The 19458-nt window shown below is 38.7% G+C and overlaps 1 protein-coding gene across 1 annotated transcript; it reads left to right on the top strand.

Annotated features, from left to right (window-relative positions):
- The first annotated feature begins 6783 nt into the window (after positions 1-6783).
- Positions 6784-17755, top strand: LOC113122873 (lactase-phlorizin hydrolase). The gene is made up of 17 exons (XM_026294510.1): positions 6784-7405; positions 7967-8037; positions 8803-8880; positions 8978-9071; positions 10514-10598; positions 10694-11372; positions 11863-12502; positions 12599-14152; positions 14269-14537; positions 14657-14947; positions 15039-15237; positions 15431-15633; positions 15723-15829; positions 15986-16117; positions 16286-16509; positions 16643-16879; positions 17544-17755. Exons 1-17 carry the CDS (start codon positions 6784-6786, stop codon positions 17753-17755), a joined length of 5697 nt encoding a protein of 1898 aa, XP_026150295.1.
- Positions 17756-19458: the final 1703 nt, after the last annotated feature.

Below are 19458 nucleotides of genomic sequence, written 5' to 3'. Positions count from 1 at the left end.
AGACAGAGATCAGCAGGCATACATGTGCAAGTCATCAAACTTTTATGTAAGTTATTCAACTTGACCTTAAAACATTTCATGAAAACTATGAGTGAATGTGTTTTCTTCCAGCCTGACTCATACCCCATCCTGACAAATTCTGGGATTTCAGATATTGAACAGCCCTCTTGTGGGTCAGAGCTGTTAAGGAGCAAGCAGGGGAGAGCATGCAGAACAAACACCCACTGCGAGTTAATGCATATATCCTGTTGAGAAGGTAGGTCGTCCTGGAGACCAGACTTAGGTATCCTAGCAGGAGCGCAGAGAAGATGCATATTTGCCCTGCTGGCCCCTTGTCAAGGATGAGCTGTTTGTTTGTATCATCTTATTGGGTGGGAAAGACATGCAGCAGTGGCTCCTCCAGGCTGTGATGGTTTTAGTAAAACAGGGCCAACAGAAAACAAGCTATCAGAGCCCAATATATCTTTCAGTTAAATATATTCCTCCAGTGTCTGGAATAGTTAACTTGATCAAAATGGTACTACAAGACCAAAATGTATCTGAAAATAAAAAGTTAGAGTATATCCAATTTCATAACAAAATCTTATTTCTTGAATTTACACCTTTATTCAGCCTTAATTAAATATTTAACAAATGTTAAACTACTCCATATTACAACAGCAGCATCGTAGGCTGTATTCACCTAGAAAATAATTTACTGGCGCCATCCAGAGGTCATTAGTCAACACTAACATGTTTACAGTAGTAAGTGTCATTTATTTTACTGAATGAATATTGTAAACAGTGAAGCAGCATGGATCACAGCATTATACTAACAAACTGGGTGACAGACCCAATCCAGTAGTCAGAGAAAGTTGTGTTACAATATGAAGTAAAATAAACTGCTTTGATTGAACAGAGTGGTATGACTAAGATATTGCAAATGTTGATTTGAATAGTCTTTAAACCAGAGAAAAGCTTATTTTATAACATGTATTCAATTAGAGAAATATCCATACATCCATCCATTATCTAAACCCTCTTATTCCTGTTTTAGGGTCACAAGGATCTGCTGGAGCCTATCCCAGCTCTCTTTGGGCGAAAGGCAGGTGTACACCCCCAATTCCATATGATAATAATAATAAGAATAATAATAATAATAATTGTATTTATAAAGTACTTTTCTTTCAAAGTACAAAGTGCTATTTCAACAAAGAGTTAAAAGAAAACAATGAATCCTAATTTTCAAGGGCAATTCATTCCAGACTCTTGGTGCCCTTTTAGCAAAGCATGACCTGAGGATCTGAAAAGACATGAAAAGGGGTCCACAGTATAGGCCAGAGCCAGTAATAAGCCAGTGTAACGAAGCTAAAATGGGTATGATTTGGTCAAATCTCTTAGTTCTAGACAAAAGTCTAGCACCTGAGTTTGGGATAAGTTGAAGGCATTTAAGATTTTTACTACTATGACAGGTAAAAAGACAATTGCAGTAAACAAAACGAAGAAATAAGAGCATGAATTATTGATTCAATGTCTCAAATGGCAATATTTAGTAATGACAATTTTACTCTTATTAGAATTTAATTGAAGGAAATGACATACAGTTAAATATCATTAAGACACATCAGTAGAGAACTCAGGAAGTAGAGAACATCATTTAGCTGTTGTCAGTAGACTGAACAGGGAGGTACACTTGCAGCATAGCAATGGAAAGAGACTCCATGTCTGCGGATGACATCATCCAGAGGAAGCATGTAAACAGAAAGTAATATTGGACCAAGAATTGACCCTTGAGGTACACCATAGTTAATATTAGAAAAGGAATACATAAAGTCATACTAAAACACAACGTCCTATTTGAAAGGTTTGATAAAAACCATTTTAGAGCCACTCCCAATATGCTGGTCTTTTGTTTCAGTGTGTGTAAAAGAATACCATGATCTATTATGTCAAAGGCTGCACTTGATTCAGCAGCACCAGAAATTAACATAGGCCAGAGCCTGCCATTAGTAAGAGGTCATTGGAGACCTTCAGAAGGGCTGTCTCTGTGCAGATCAATGATCTGACATGTTGAAGTTCCAAACTTTGACTTTGCATATGTATTTGATTAAAAAGTCATTTTAAAGAGACTAAATGCAAACTACCATAAAAAGCTTTATATATTTTGGGAAATGACTGGTTGCGTGCTCTTGGAACTGAAAATTTGCTTGTGGCTCAACACAATAAGTCAAGTTTTTTGTCTGATAGAGTTGATGACACAAAGTAACCCTGTGTTTACAACTAATCACCTCTGTTGGTCAATGTACAACCCTGGGTAACATTTAGCTTATATAAGCAGTAATAAATTGTTATTCTCTGATATGCTGTGTCAGTGGCATGAGTGGGAAGAAAACCAACAACTATGCATTTTAGAACCAAATAACAATTTTTGTCATCCATTTTTTCACATTTGAAGAATTTCTTGTTCCTCAGATTCAAGGAATTAAATCAGTTACCATGGTAGGGGGACTGTGAGATGGGCACAAGAAAATTATCATCATTAATTAGTCACACAGTTTGGATCATAACCCAGGTCAAATGTAAAACGCAAAATAGATGCTTGATACACCACTTCAAAGTATTTTCCTAGAATTGTCCCATCGGCTTCTGTATTTGTCACCTTCCATTATGAATCTCTCACCAGTTTGACCTCTGTATTTTATCAGAAGAATTCAGGGCTGTGACCACTTTTATCAAACACATAACCAAATGTCACGACAGAGGCAGCCGCATCATACATTAGTAAAACTTGTCTGACTGACCAGCTCAAGCTGTAAACAGGACTACTATAAAAGGCTATATCCAAGTGCTCTTTAAGTTGTTTCAGTGTTCAGTATGCAAACATTAGCCTGGCCAGGCAGACTAACTCTTTTTCTATTCTATACATTCTTTCGCTAAGAAAGGAGTGAGTCTGGCTGGCCAGGCAATGTAAACATATCATTATCAAAAACATGATGATCAGCCATGTTTCTTGCTATTTTGAGTAATGTTCAGAGCTTAGATAACAAAATGAACAGCTGAACATTAATGATTTCTTGTATAAATCTTGAAGCCTGGATAAAACAGGATAATCTTGACTGTTTAAATATTAGCATATGCTATTTTTTACAGTCTTGTAACTTTATTATTACTTCTAATTCCTATTAGGTTTCATAGTCTAAAGTACTGAATTAAAACTATACACAGCATGAAGTATTACCAAAGGTTTACAAATATTACATCACAAGAAACCATGTATGGAGGGAGTAAGACAACATTTTATATGCATTTATCCCAAATTGTGCTTGATTTCTTTGGTATATTTAAAAATATAATATAAATTTGGAGATTAATTGCCAGTATTTACTAGCAGCGCACCTCTCCTTAATGCTCCAACACAAACAAAAGAACAGAGGAGGTATAAATAGACTGCACACAAAGGCTAACTAAACGCAGGTGATACTAATCTAAACTAACAACATAAAGCTACCTAAGACCGGCACAGGTGACAAACAGGAAATAAACCAAAAAGTCCAAAACCCACTCCATGACATCCAGTTTTGACAGTGATTAGTGCTTGATGAGATAATGGTTTCCACATCTCTTTACCACATTTACCAAAGGTCATGATAAGAAGACTGGTGGAGTGCAGGTGAAAGGAGAATGTGAACACTGTCTAAAAGTGCAGGAAGAGACGGTAAAACTAAAATAAAACATCATTTGGGGCAGCTGGACAAGTGTCATTATGTGTGAAGGTCAGTAAATTCCCAAACACGTGGCACCCAACATTCCACAGTAACATAAAACATAAGAATAGGTAAAAAAGTTAGAAGTGCTTTCATTAGCACTCCAATAATATTAGTATGACTATGCTTGTGTATTATATAGATCAATGGCTGATGGCATACAATAATTCTTTGTTCTATCAGTCTTGCAATACTACCAGGCAGGCAATGGCAACATTTTCTGTTCAGAAATGGTAGACTGTGTCAACATCTGCTACAGCGTCAGGATGTGTTCCCCGTTAACTGTGTTTCTTGTAGTGCCCCCCTGTGGTGCTTATGCTTATGATAAGGTGAGGTTCAGGTTAAAGGCTAAACAGATCCTGATGGGCAAACTGAATGTTTCACAACAGTGTTAACTTTGCATGGATGTGATAAAGTGAATAATTCTCATGCTGCGTTCATTTTTCAGGCCATTTTTCTTACAGTGCTGCTCAAGGATGCACAATATGTTTACCATGGCTGGTACTATATTACTATTTTTATGAGATTTAAGTCCATTACACTGTTACATGAAAATTTTGCCTCAAACTTTTCAGGCATTTCATTCAGTGAAAGTCTTCAGTGTAGCTTACAACCTGAAGCTGCAAAGACTGTATTAAGGGTGTCTTCATCCACATTACAGACAACATATCAACTGAGGCCAATATTTAGTAAATTAATGACCTCAATGTGATTGGAGCACACAACATTCTTGACCTGGAGTCAGATGTGCTACCATTGAACCACAAGGTCCTTAACTGCTACTAAATCGATGATGTGGACACAGTAGGTTGATCATAATGTTATACCACTCACTACTTTGTACCAGGAAGGATAAAATAATATCAGATAAACTTAAGGTTAGTTATATAAAACAAAGATTTAACTGATCTTCAGTTAAATCGTCTGGAATCTTTTGTACTACCCCTCCTCTGTGCTGGTGAACGACTAGTCTCTGTTCTCTTAACACCATCACCTGAATGATTCATCAGTTCTTCAATGACTTGTTTATCTATCCCATCTTCATATAGCCTGACCTCATCCATTTATTTATTCACTCTCCCACCCCATCACCACCACCACCCCCACTCCCTATTGGTAAACTAACAATGGTTGTTTTGAAGCACTGCCTATAAATGGCAGAGAAACACCATATTTTGGCCTAAGGAGTGAGGCAGTTGTTTACAGTAATGTATGGCAAACTGATTGAAGGTGGTGAAACAGATTGAATTTTGATTTTTTACTATGGGCTGCCTGAATTCACTCATGAGGAATCCAAAAAGATTCATGATTACTTTGGCTTTAACCATTACACCTCAGTTCTTTCATTCCCTGATTATTTAGGATATCAGTAGGATTATGAAAGTGACAGGTAGGCCTGAATTTAAAAAATGACAGCTATGGTGAAAAACCTTTGATGGGTGTTTTTTTTTTTTTTTGTACCTCACAGTGCCTGGTGAAAAAATTGGTGACACAAGAGGGAATTATACCCAGCAATAAATGTCATACTTTGTTCAGCTGCCTGTTTAAATAACCACTTATGGTTAAGCCCAATTATATATGATGTTGTTAACTAATCCAAATGCCCCATCCACTATCCAGGGATACGGGACCCTATGACTGCATCTAAATTAAATCTGTTTTAGCTGAAGGTCACTTCATTTGCATTCTGGGAAATATTCAAGCTTATAATAAGTGCCGGAAGATATGACTGTGTTGGTCCCCTCCTTCTCTCTGCTTTTAACAGTTCATTGTTAAATGGATGTGTCCCTGACTGTTTCAAAACTGCCTGTGTTCTTCAAGACATTTCGGCTTTCTGCCCAGACGATGTGTCGAGAACAAGGTGCCCTCCTAGGAGAGAGAGCCTTAAGTAAACACATTAAATAGAACAGATCATCAGAGGATGATCATTCTGTTGCAATTCAAAAGTTATTATAATTGCGTCTCATTACGGAGCCTCCAAAATGAGACGCGGTTTATGTCACTACATGTGTGTCTCTCGGACGCTCGCACGACTTCCCAGATATTGTATCTAATTTACGGGCATCAGGGGACCGCTATAAATATGCGGGAGACCCCTGGAACTCCCGGGAGAGGTGGGTGTCTGTACGTTTTTTATGTCGCCTCTCTAAAAGTTAGCCAAAGTTTGTTCATCGTGTCCCTCAGTTCGTGGTGCACTTCAGCCACCTTACATTGTCTGCCATTTGTTCTTTGGTTCTAAAATGCATAGTTGCTGGTTTTCTTCCCACTCATGCCACTGACACAGCATATCAGAGAATAACACTTTATTACTGCTTATATAAGCTAAATGTTACCCAGGGTTGTACATTGACCAACAGAGGTGATTAGTTGTAAACACAGGGTTACTTTGTGTCATCAACTCTATCAGACAAAAAACTTGACTTATTGTGTTGAGCCACAAGCAAATTTTCAGTTCCAAGAGCACGCAACCAGTCATTTCCCAAAATATATAAAGCTTTTTATGGTAGTTTGCATTTAGTCTCTTTAAAATGACTTTTAATCAATACACATGTAAAATCAGAGTTTGGAGCTCATGTCAGATCATTGATTAGTCATGTTTTTTTGCAGCCCACGAGGTTGATAATAGTTTTTAAAGAATATTATGTGATACCTGTAGGTCTCTCACAAGCAAACTCTGGATACTTGGCTGCAAAGCTATATTTGTTACATCTGTGTTTTAAAATCTAGGGAATTAAATTCAAAAACTGCTGTGTTCTTTGTCAAACTTGATCTGCATACTTCAAAAGAAAAAAAAAGCAAATTTTAAAAACCTATTGCCACTACATGGATTTCAAACATCAGTGCAAGCAAGGGCTGCTGTTATCATTTGACATGTGAGTCCAGAGTCTTTCTGGCCATCACACAGCTGCAATTAAACACTATAACTTGCACCACATGGATGTGATATTGATCTTAATTGTGTAATAATGGAATAGACAAAAACATTATTGCTTTTAAAAGCTATCGTCGGATAATATCAGTCCATTCTTTTCAAGCCGCAATGAAGAACCTGTTGTGGGTTGTGTGTCTGTATGTTTTTTGTCTGTGTGGTTGTCAGTGCAGTGGGTTGAATGACCAAAAGGAGTTTATGCTTCTTGCTGGCCCTCTGACAACACAACTTGTGAGACATCCAGCCAGTGGGGTGAAGGATGCCTTTAACTGCAGTCATGCCATAACCCCAGGTTCTAAACAGTACTTAGAGTACCTCCAGAGCAGGGGGATTACTCACGTCAAAGTATTGCTGCCATGGGCTCAAATCCTACCTACAGGCCTTCCCAGCCAGCCCCAACAGGCCATGGTTGCCTGCTATCAGATGCTCCTGAGACAGCTGCTGGTGGTGGGTCTTCAGCCTCTGGTTGTCCTCCATGGATCCACAGTACCAGATGTACTGAGACTAAGGTTTGGAGGTTGGGAGAGCCAGGAGCTGGTAGAGGCGTTTCAGCAGTATGCTGAATTTGCCTTCCAGGAGTTTGGAACCCTGGCACGCTCATGGGTGACAATAAGTGACTTGGATGGTGTTTGGCAAGATGAGCAGCCCTCAGGTGTTCACACTGTTCTGCAAAATATCCTCAAACTTAACAAGAACATCTACCAGCTGTACCATCAGCGCTTTCCTGACAAAGGTGAGGAGAAAAGACTTTGATTACATTTTTAGGATTGCTCATTTGTTACTATTTTTAATAGTTAAAAATAGCAAAACTTATTTTGTTGGCTCGCTCAATAGTTATTATAAATGCTATGTCATTATAACAATATTAAGACATTATTGTTATTACTCATAAAAAATTTGCCCTATATTAAACATGTGCAGTTTATCAATGTCTATCCCTCTCATTAATCCAGGTGAGATGAGTAAAAGAATATAGGCACACAGTGTCCAGCTGCACCCAACAGGCGTTTTTAATAGCACACATTTGGACTTGTCATATCTGCTCAGTGACCTTGTGACACGTTCTTTATTTGTATAACACCAAATCATAATACAATCATCTCAAGACACTTTACAAAAAAAAATGAAACAGCAACCCAACCCTTCCGAGGAAAAGCTTAACAGTATTTAGCTGAAAACAAACTGAAGTCTGCCACATATGCCGCAGCTGATCCAGTTGATGGAAATTCACACATGCCTTACTGTTGCCCTATGTGAAATTTGTTGAGTGCCTTTAGTTTCTCTGTGTTTACAGGGAGACGTCTGTCGATGGGGTTGAGAGCTAAAGATATTGCAGCTCTTTCCCAGATAAAGGGGTCAACTACAGTAAGATGCATCTTCTATTTTCATAATGAAGCTTTTATTTTTATAGAATATAGCTCAGTTGTTTCTACTATTATGCCAGAAATGAAAATATCAAAGCACCAATAAAGATATTTTTATATCATTTTCAACAGTGTATTTAAAGAAAATGTAACTATCATTTTTGGTCATTTTTTTGTCAGGCTGTGAGTTAACTAAGCAACAAACATCAATATTGGCTGAAAAAAGACTTTGGCTATACTTAAAAATATTAGTCTCTCTGCTGGGATGTTTTCTAGCTACATATTGTTATCCTAGAGCCCCTCTGTTTTATGCCTTCCCTAGTTGAAGTGTCATTGTGCTTTGGATCAACGCTTTCTCCAGCTTCTTTTTTTAAATGGCTCAGTATTTGGAAGGGTCCATTGTCGAGGCATTGTCCTTCGTTATGATGCCCTCACATCTGCCGAACAATCATCTGTCAGCTATTACCATTTATTGTTAAAGAGGCCACAAGGGGCCTGGCTCCAATCCCAGCTGACACTGGGAAAGAGTGTATCACAGGGCAGGCACATGGAGATAGACAACCATTCACACCAGTAGTTTATTGTATGTGTCATAAATTAGGTCTTCACCATGCCAGAAACTGATAACTCTTCAAAAAGCAATTTATACCCCTTGTTAACTCCTTAACAATTTGCTTAAAGATTATGGGTAAGAAACCTGTTGCACAAGTCTATCTTTGCCCATGAGTGTGATAACATATTGTGCTGTATCAACTATTTTCAGCAGATGGATTTCTTGGCAGTACATACTGAATATAACTGTGCCTTTACACTAAACTTTGGAAATGAACTGAGGCGCTTACAGGTACAGTAAACATTATACGGTGTTTCTTTACCCCTTGCACTTCATATCTCATGTCGTTACAGTGTTACACTGCAGCCACACACTTGTTATGTTGTAGATATTCAGTGGGAACTTACCTATACTGATATACAAGATGACTGCCGATGCTTGTTCCGACAATCAGCACCAGCTTCTTGGAAATTTCCTTCAAGGTAAAAGCCAGCACAACTCTATCATCCAATTTTTACATACAACATTTGCATGATTAGCAATTATATAAGACTAATAATCTCACTGGCACTGCCTCGTTCCCTATAACACTGCCTTTGTGTTCTTCCATCAATTATAAGTACATCTTATCCCTAATAATCCATCTCACTCAGAAAGTAAACTCTTCCTCCCTGTGCTTTTAAAAGCACCGTGTGCAGCTAACATGCTATCAAAATAAACTCTTGCTAGAGTAAGTGAATTGTGTTTAAAGAGGAATATCTGTGAATTTTCAACATGATTTTAACACTATTTGCAATATATACAACTATTTGCAGACTGTAAATAACATCAAAATACTGACCAACACCATCTGAACCAATGTGTTTTCCATGAACAAACAGATGAACAAGCATCCTGCAAACGGAAATATCGTAAACTTTTACGGTATAATAATCATAAAAGTTATGTTTCATGGGCATGTTTCATATGGCAGTGATTTGTGTAAATTGTTGATGTTATCTGCCAGTAAAGTTTTACAAGGAAAATTGCATGAATAGTGGAGGACAGCCTTAAGACTTGCTTTTCTATTAGAAGTTTATGCCAACTACACAATTGCAATCAATTAGAAAATATGTCCAGCCGTGTGACACCCCTCATGGGCAACTTCAGCAGGAAACATTGGAGCGTCATCAGCTGATGTCTTTCACCTGGACCTGGTAGAATAGAAAAGTTGGGTCATGATCTCACTTTTCCTAGAGCTGACATCCACGATGCACACACGTTTTTGCACATACAACTCCTGCACAACAAATGCGCATCTATACACATGTTGCATTGCTGATTTATACACTCCACTGTTGTTTTTACTTTGTTCTGATAAACTGCTTTTGTTTTATGTTGGGTGGACACCGTTCATGCAACAAATCTTCAACCAGTTTGTGATACAATGGACATAGTCAGATGGAAGGTCTGGGGACATCTGGGTGGGGAATGACAAGTCAGAGTCTGGAAAGCAACAGGGCCAGGAATTGTGACATATGGGTCATTGTTTGTATTGTGTGTGATTGATAGCTAGGTTAGCGTAATGAGGAGCTTTGGGAAAGGGTGTTAACTTGAGAATGTGCATGCACTTGTTTTGCATAGACTCTCATGTTTATGACAATACATAATTTGACAGTGTGTACTGGACTCTGGCAAGGAAATTCAAAAGCCAGTTGGTTAGATGATGAATGTAAGATTTAAACTGGGTGCCTGAATTATGTTTATTTAATTTAGTTGAGGCAAAGTAAATAAAAAAGCTGTAGCAAATATTTTCACAAAATTATTAACTACTAACAAATTAGAAAGTTTTTAATGCCAAAACAGAATGTACCAACATTTGACTGCATATTTCATTAACATCAGTCAAACAACTGTAAGTAACTTCGTCTTTAACACATTACAGTCCTGAACAACAATGACTTAAACATTGTGGGGTGTGACATGCAGGACATGCTGGGTAACCTGGACATGCATGACACTCCAACCAGGTAAGAGTTGATTTTGGTACAAATGCACTTATTCATATGTATTCCCAATGCTTTTTCATGTTTATATTATTTTATATTTTTATTTCTTCCAAAAGTTACAGTATTTCAGACAACACTGAAAGGACAGTGTCTAGAAACAGCTATCAGAGTGTGTGGAATAAATTTGGGGCCCAGACTACAGCAGAACGAGATGTGTTCCTTGAGGAATCCTTCCCCTCTGGCTTCCAGTGGGCCACGTCCAGTGAGGCATTCAAGGTTGAAGGTGGCTGGTTAGAAGATGGGAAGGGAGAGACTATCTGGGACCATTTTGGTCATGAAGGCCTAGCCTTTGCAAACCAGACAGCTGATCTAGCTTGTGACAGTTACCACAAAGTAGATTACGATGTTTACCTTCTGCGAGGTCTTCATGTCGATACCTACCAGTTTTCCATTTCCTGGGCACGGGTTTTTCCCTCTGGCCACCGGGGCAGCCAATCAGAGAAAGGGGCTCTGTACTATGACAAGCTACTCGATGCTCTCATTGACTCTGGCATACAACCTGTTGTCACTCTTCACCACTGGGACCTGCCCCAAGAACTCCAGGACTTTGGAGGCTGGACCAACACTTCTATTGTTGAAGCCTTCAAGGACTATGCTGACTTCTGCTTTTCCAGGTTTGGAGACAAGGTCAAGACCTGGAACACATTCAGTAGCCCCTGGGTGGTGAGTCATGCTGGGTATGGCACGGGTGAGCATCCCCCTGGAATAAAGGACTATGTGGTTGCCTCATATCAGGTAAAAGCAATGGTATTACTGTATTATAAATACACCTATATGCTGATACATGTCATTCCTATTACTAATCCAAAGGATCTGAACCAGGGCAGTCAGAGTATAATTTAATGTATCCATATTGGCTACAATAAAGCAAATTAAATTAGGATCCTGTTGATAATTACTTTTACAGGAATACTATGGTTCTTAGCCTGGGGATTTCTACTCTTTATCTCTCTCCTCTACTACTACTTTAGTACAGCTGTTAAAGAAGCAGAAATATGATATTGACCATATCACACTGCAGTCACTGTAAATAAGCCCCCTTTTCACCCCTAAGCCAGTAAAAACATTTGTTTACAGGATTCTCATTATGCTAGTTTTAGGTCTTAGTCCTTAAAAGAAATTATATAACAGAATGTAATGACTTCTCAGGTGTGACCCAACTATAAAATGCTTGATCTGGACATCCATAATTCCTGTACCTTTATCTTGCAATTCCTCTTTGCAGGCCACTCACAACATGCTTAAGTCCCATGCTGAGGCCTGGCATGTCTACAATGACAGGTACAGGATGAAACAGGGAGGTAAAGTGGGCATTGCATTAAACTCTGACTGGGCTGAGCCCATAAACCCCACCAAACCTGAAGACATAGCAGCTGCAGATCGCTACCTGCAGTTTATGCTGGGCTGGTTTGCACACCCTATATTTGTAGATGGAGATTATCCTGCAACACTCAAGAATCAGATTGAAAAGAAAAGGAAAGAGTGTCCCCACTCTGAGCCTGCAAGACTTCCAGTTTTCACTCCTGAAGAGAGAAAGAGGATACATGGAACAGCTGACTTTTTAGGGTTAAACCACTATACATCCCGGCTGGTAAACAATAGTAATGGTGGTTGCACCCCTGGTCCTCAAGGGGCTGGTGACTACCATGCAGGTGTGGACCTCTCGTGGTCCTCTACAGCATCTGACTGGATCTATTCTGCACCTTGGGGACTCAGACGGCTTCTGAACTACATTTCCACAGAATATTTGAATGTTACCAAAGTGCCAATCTATATAACTGGGAATGGGATGCCCAGTGGGGACTCTCTGAATGACACCAGCAGAATAGAGTACATGAGCAATTACATCAACGAGGCCCTGAAAGGTCAGTGTCTGCAATTTATCTGGTAGGAAACAACTTTTTTCACAATGTTTAAATCATTTCTACTTCAATTTACATTTGGTTCTGTCTGTTTTGTAGCAATACTCTTAGATGGAGTGGATGTGCAGCGATTTACACTGCAGTCTCTCATGGATGGATTTGAGGGAAAACATGGCTACAGCCAAAGATTCGGTCTTCACTATGTCAACTTTGACGATGCAGACAGACCAAGAACACCAAAGCAATCTGCATATTTCTACGCTCATGTTATCAAGCAAAATGGATTTAGTTCACATGGAGGTTATGCTTTTAAAGGAGGGGCAGTGATGCAAACCACCCACCGACCAACTGCTTTATCACCCTCAGAGGTTCCATCTAAATCAAAGATTGTCTGGGAGAAATTTTCACACCAGTCAAAGTTCCAGAGAAAAGTGTATCACTATGGCACATTCCCACAAGGCTTCAGGTGGGGTGTGTCATCTTCAGCTTATCAGATTGAAGGTGCCTGGAACACTGATGGGAAGGGACCTAGCATCTGGGATGTATTCACCCATAAACCTGGTAGTATTCCTGCAAATGCAAATGGAGATGTGGCCTGTGATAGCTACCACAGGCTTGAAGAAGACTTGTACATGCTTCGAGCTCTAAGGGTGAACTCATACAAATTCTCTCTGTCCTGGTCAAGGATATTTCCTGATGGTAGGCATACATCCCAGAACCAGAAAGGTGTTGACTACTACAACAGACTCATTGACAGCCTCTTAGCATATAACATTACCCCCATGGTGACACTCTATAACTGGGACCTCCCTCAAGCTTTGCAAAACCTTGGTGGCTGGGACAACGTAGACACGATCAACATTTTTAATGATTTCTGTGACTTTTGCTTTGCCACCTTTGGTGACAGAGTAAAATTTTGGATGACCTTCAACCAGCCTCACACAATTGCATGGTCAGGATATGGTCTTGGGCAAATTCCACCAAATGTAAAAAATCCAGGAATTGCACCCTACAGAGTTGCACACAACCTGATAAAAGCTCATGCCAAGGCCTACCACACATATGATGATAAGTATCGCACATCCCAAGCTGGTCTAGTATCAATTGCTCTCAGTGCTGATTGGTTTGAACCCAAAGATATAAATATTCCGCGAGAAGTGGTGGCTGCAGATCGTGCTCTGCAGTTCCAACTGGGATGGTTTGCTCACCCTATTTTCAAGAATGGTGACTATCCTGATGCAATGAAGTGGCAAGTTGGAAACAAAAGTGAACTTCAAGGTCTTGGAGACTCAAGACTACCTACCTTTACAGACGAAGAGAAGAACTTCATCAAGGGAACTGCTGACATGTTCTGTATAAATCACTATACAACAAAAATTGCACGTCATGCTACACTGAGGCTCACCCCTCAGTCTTATGAATATGACCAGGATTTGTCAGTAGCAGAGGAAAGTGATTCACCAACAACAGCCATCAGTAACCAGAGAGCTGTAGCATGGGGCCTGAGAAGACTCCTAAACTGGGTCAAGGAGGAGTATGGCGATCCAGAGGTCTACATCACTGATAATGGAGTAGCTACAGAAGTAAAGACAACTTGGGATGACTTTGCTAGAGTATTTTACTACAAGACCTATATTGACGAGGCTCTCAAAGGTGTGCAGACATAAAAAGATTTCTTAAATAAATTTTCATTGGCATGTTTTAGTTTTTAGTCTTGATTTTTTTTATTCATGGATGTATTGGTGCATGTGTCCATGTTTCAATAACAGCCTATGACATTGATGGTGTGAAGGTGAAAGGATATATAGCAACATCTCTCATGGATTCGTTTGAGTGGCTTAATGGGTACAAAATTGGATTTGGATTACACCATGTGGACTTCACCAATCCTAACCGGCCAAGAACACCCAAATACTCAGCTCATTTCTACTACCAAATCATCAAGGACAGTGGCTTCCCTAAACCAGATGATGAGAAGATTGTTTATGGACATTTTCCCAAAGACTTCATTTGGAGCACTGCAACGGCATCATACCAGGTAAATGGTTAGTATTAGATGAAGCCCCGTGAGCAATGTTGCAACAGGGAATTGCACATACAGTATATTTCCTACTCTGTCTTACCTACTTCAGTCTCTGCTTAATATCTACTTTCCAGATTGAAGGGGGATGGAGAGCAGACGGAAAAGGTCTTAGCATCTGGGACAAGTTTGCTCACACTCCTCTCCGAGTGTTCAATGATGACAATGGGGACATAGCATGTGACAGTTACAATAAAGTAGATGAGGACATTGCTATACTGAAGCAACTTAAGGTGACCCACTATCGTTTTTCCATATCCTGGCCCAGGGTGCTTCCTGATGGCACCCTCAAGCACATCAATGAGGCTGGACTCAACTATTACCACAGACTGGTGGATGCACTACTCGCTGCAAACATTCAACCTCATGTATGTGTGATTGTTGCCAGAATATACATAAAAAATGTTTGTAATGAGAAAAGGTAGATTTTGTAAACCATGATTATTTCTTTGCTGTCAGGTTACTCTCTACCACTGGGACCTTCCACAAGCACTGCAGGATATTGGAGGCTGGGAGAATGAGACAATTATTTTAAAGTTCAGAGATTACGCTGACTTCATCTTCAGCCATCTTGGTGACAAAGTGAAATTATGGATCACTATTAATGAGCCGTACAATATAGCCAATATAGGTCATGGATATGGAGCAGCTGCCCCAGGTATGCCTTTATGTAATGTTCTATACCTTGATCACTCCCTCACACCGGTGTATACATGTTTGAATTTCATAAAAACAGCATTGTTCTAAAAGTTGCACCAAATGATAAAATCATTAAGGAAAGTAAAATTACAATTACAAAAAGCATATAGCTAAACAAATTTGCAAAATTATATAATATTCCATATTTCGAGGGATCAGTTTCCGACCAGGGACTCTGCCCTACATTGTGGGTCACAACCTGCTGAAAGCTCATGCAGAGGCCTGGCACCTCTACAATGACAAGTACCGTGCCAAACAGAAAGGAATTATCTCCATCACCATCAATTCTGACTGGTCAGAACCCAGAAATCCCTATAAGCAGGGGGACATTGATGCTGCAAGACGTGTGGTACAGGTACAATAAAAAGAAAATCCTCACAAAGTTTTACATATATTAACATTATATAATCATCTCTAATAGCCGTTGTGTCTCTTTTTGTGCAGTTCTATATTGGATGGTTTGCCCATCCCATATTTAATGGAGACTACAGTGACACAATGAAGACAATCATTCGGGAGCGAAGCTTAGCTGCTGGTTTGCCAAAATCTCGGTAATACAAAAGCTAACTTAAAAGCCTGGAAGACAAAAATAGAAAATTGTAATCTGTAACATTATCATATAATAATAATTTTGAATTAGGTCTACTGCATAATTGCTTTTAAGTAATAATTAGTATTATGATTTTTATTGTCATTTTTTTCTCCAGCTTGCCTGAATTTTCTCCTGAGGAAGTTAAGTGGATCAAGGGTACCTATGATTATTTTGGGTTCAACCATTACACCACTGTCCTGGCATTTCCCATGGAATATGGAAACCTTCAGCACTATGATGCTGACAGGTAAGCCAAGATCAACAAGTAAAATAAGCTATACTCTCAACATGAGGGGTAAAACACTATGAGCTGTACTTAAGAGCTATTCTATGACTACAGCTCATAAAACAGTGCAGGTTGATAAGTAACTGAAAATGATTTTCCTGCTTTATTGTGTGCTTTATTTGAACTTAGGGGTGCAGGGACAATTGCTGATCGCACTTGGCTGGATTCAGGTTCATCCTGGCTAAAGGTCTCACCATTTGGATTTCGGAAAATTTTAAACTTTATTAAGGAGGAGTATGGAAATCCGCCAATTATCATCACTGAGAATGGCATTTCTGAGCGGGGGCCTATTGACCTAAATGATATTCACAGGAGCTACTACTATGAAAAGTACATCAACCAGGTGCTGAAAGGTATTAAACTACAACTTTTATGAATATATTTAGGATGGGTAGAAAGAGACAGTTTTCTAAAGGCATACTAACAATTTCAAAATAAATTTAATTTGAGTTCACATTCCTAATAGTTTTTATTTTTTCCTTCCAGCTTACATGCTAGATAATGTGGATATCCGTGGTTACACAGCTTGGTCGCTGATGGACAACCTGGAGTGGGCCACAGGCTTTTCAGAAAGATTTGGCCTTTTCTACGTCAACCGCTCAGATCCTAAACTTCCTCGAGTGGCCAAGAGCTCTGTTACCCTCTACTCCACCATAATCAAATGTAACGGATTCCCTGACCCTGCTGCTAGGCCCCATGAGTGTTTGAATTCTGTGCCTGAAGGTAAACTGCATAGTTTCTCAGATAACAGTGCTCATGTACATAACTCATAAATGCACAGTTGAAGCACTAAAACCCCTACTAGAATTTTGAGTATAAACAAGTAGAAATTGAAATTACATTTGAATTTATTATGTAATGTACCTAATAGTTGTCATATTATTGTCAACTTCACTTGTATCAGGCCCTACTGTAAAAGGAGAGTGAAACATTTAGACTTTAAGTTCAATTCATAAAACTCTTGTGTTTATCCATTAAAAATAGCAAGACGTCAGGTGGCTAGCCGGACTCTGTCCTTAGGGTAAAAGTTTGAGAACCAGCACTTTTAACACTACGTACACTATCTCTTTTAGTCTGTATAAAAAATAAGAAGTTGCATTTTTACAGGATTGTATGCTGAACTGTTTTTTTAACCAAGAGCTGCATATAACCTATTAGCTTATGTAGAGATCATTTGAGGTGCTAGAGCCACAATAGATGTTTCCTCAGGCTTTCACTCTTTATGCTAAGCTAAAGATGTCAGCTGGGTAAGTGAAAAAACATTTTTAATGCAGATTTTAGATTTTTAGTGTCAGATTTTTCTGTACTGGCATTAATTACGTCAGACATGAACAATGTTTGGGTTTACAGTAATCTGTTAAAAGTTAATAAGGTGTCCTCTCTGCAGGAACAAGTGCGCCAATCACTGATGACTCTGTAAAGTTCCTGGGTATGAAGCTCTCTTCAACTGATGCTGAGACTGGACTTAACACCACATTTGCTCTACTGATTGTTGCAGTGTTCTGCATTATTGGCTTATCCTTTTGTTTCTTTATGACAAGAAAACAGTCTAAACAAAAATACTTTGTAGAAGCTGTGTACATGGAGAGGAAATTTTAAACATGAGGAGCTGTAATTGAAGCTAAACATACATCGCAATGTAGTTTTAAAAAGTATGGTTTCAAGAAAACTAAGTAGCTTTTGGTGTTAATCAGAACATTTTAGAAACAGTGTATGAAAATCTTGTTTAACTTGTTTTTTTTTCTGGTACAGTCATCTGCTCTATAAGAATAATAAATAACCTCCAGGATTGTTTCCAAGGCTAGCAAATCATGTCTCTGAGTGACCTTCATATCAAAAGGTTTATAAAGAGGACAAGGAGCATTCTGGCACATAGCTCCCATTCTCTGGTTCAGTTTGAGTGGGAGCATCACTGGATGATAAATCTTTGTCCGATGGGTGATTGACTGAGTCAGACATGTTTCCACCAAAGTGGACAATAAAAGACTGTTCTATTCTATTGTATTCTAACAGACATCCATACTACGCCAGATTTGTCTGTGCTGCACCTTTATATCAACACCATTGTATAAAATCTCCCGTATATTAAAAAAAGTTGAAGGTTTTAAAACCTTAATTCCATATGTTACAAGTGACTAAATTGTAAATTAGTAAATTATCCATTTATTTAACAGCTGCATACTTTTACATTAGGTTTATTTATTCATTGACTAAATAGATCCACATATAACATAAAACCTTAGCATTTATGTTCTCTGCACCTAGTAACTTAACCCCAAACTTTCATGTTTAAACTTTTGAACTAGCAGAACATACCAACATACCAACCAGCTTCTCATCTTCCATGACAGACACCATCTGCACTTAAATTGTGAAAGACATTGCACCATACATAAACTACTGGACTGTGACTTGCAGAAATTAGACTTCTGTTGTGTTGCTCAATTTTCTGTTACTAATCATCAGTTTGGTGTCAGGGTGAGGAGTTTGTTCATGTTAGACACATAATAATAATAATAATAATAATAATAAATAAAGAATAAATATTAAAATGTTTATATAGCACCTGAAACAGTTGTCTCACAAATATAAATGTTTCTGAATAAAATTATACAATTAAATAACACACCTAAAATATAAAACACGCATGTGTACTGTACATGCATATAAACAATTATAGAAAAACAAAAATACAACATATAATTATCATATAAATATATTATATTATTATATTAAATAGTCATATTAATTAAACAACTATCATATATGTGTTAAGATGGCCCTGTGATGGACTGGTGACCTGTCCAGGGTGTACCCCTGCCTTTCACCTAAAGAGAGCTGGGATAGTATACAACTCTGAAAGAAAATCCAGATATCCAGACAGAGGCAGTAATGGATGCAAACCTCATAAAAGTAGAGATTTGGTCTACTTAGTGCTGGGGGTTGAGGCTTTCAGCTATTCCAGTAGCTTATTTTAGAGATGTGGGTAGGCATTCTTTGTTCTTATGAATTTCAGCCTAATCATACCAGACAATGACTTTGGCCAGGACCAATCCCATGAAATATGTAAACATGGGCTTGCTGAAACCCTGCAGGTGGTGCCTTGTGCCATTAGGTGCTGCTTGTGTGGTCAGTGGGCTCACATGGTCTCCAAAACTGAGCAGCTATGCAGATTTCAATTTAAACTTGTTTTTATGTACTGTAAAAACCACTAATGCCACTAGAGGTCAGTATATGTTTAAATGTCCCTCCCCCTCTTTAGCTACTTAACCCAACTTCATACAGTCACAGACCTAACTAAA

This window comes from Mastacembelus armatus, chromosome 21 (assembly GCF_900324485.2).
Source record: "Mastacembelus armatus chromosome 21, fMasArm1.2, whole genome shotgun sequence".
NCBI lineage: Eukaryota > Metazoa > Chordata > Actinopteri > Synbranchiformes > Mastacembelidae > Mastacembelus > Mastacembelus armatus.
The sequence above is the reverse complement of the archived record's forward strand: the minus strand, read 5'-3'. Positions and strand labels throughout refer to the sequence as shown.

Bases quoted from the DNA above. Each gene is read 5' to 3' on its own strand.
- LOC113122873 (XM_026294510.1), top strand. From the start codon at position 6,784: ATGAAGAACCTGTTGTGGGTTGTGTGTCTGTATGTTTTTTGTCTGTGT. The intron at 8,038-8,802 runs GTAAGATGCATC...TATTTTCAGCAG, and splicing joins AGATAAAGGGGTCAACTACA to ATGGATTTCTTGGCAGTACA. The intron at 16,880-17,543 runs GTAAACTGCATA...TCCTCTCTGCAG, and splicing joins TTTGAATTCTGTGCCTGAAG to GAACAAGTGCGCCAATCACT.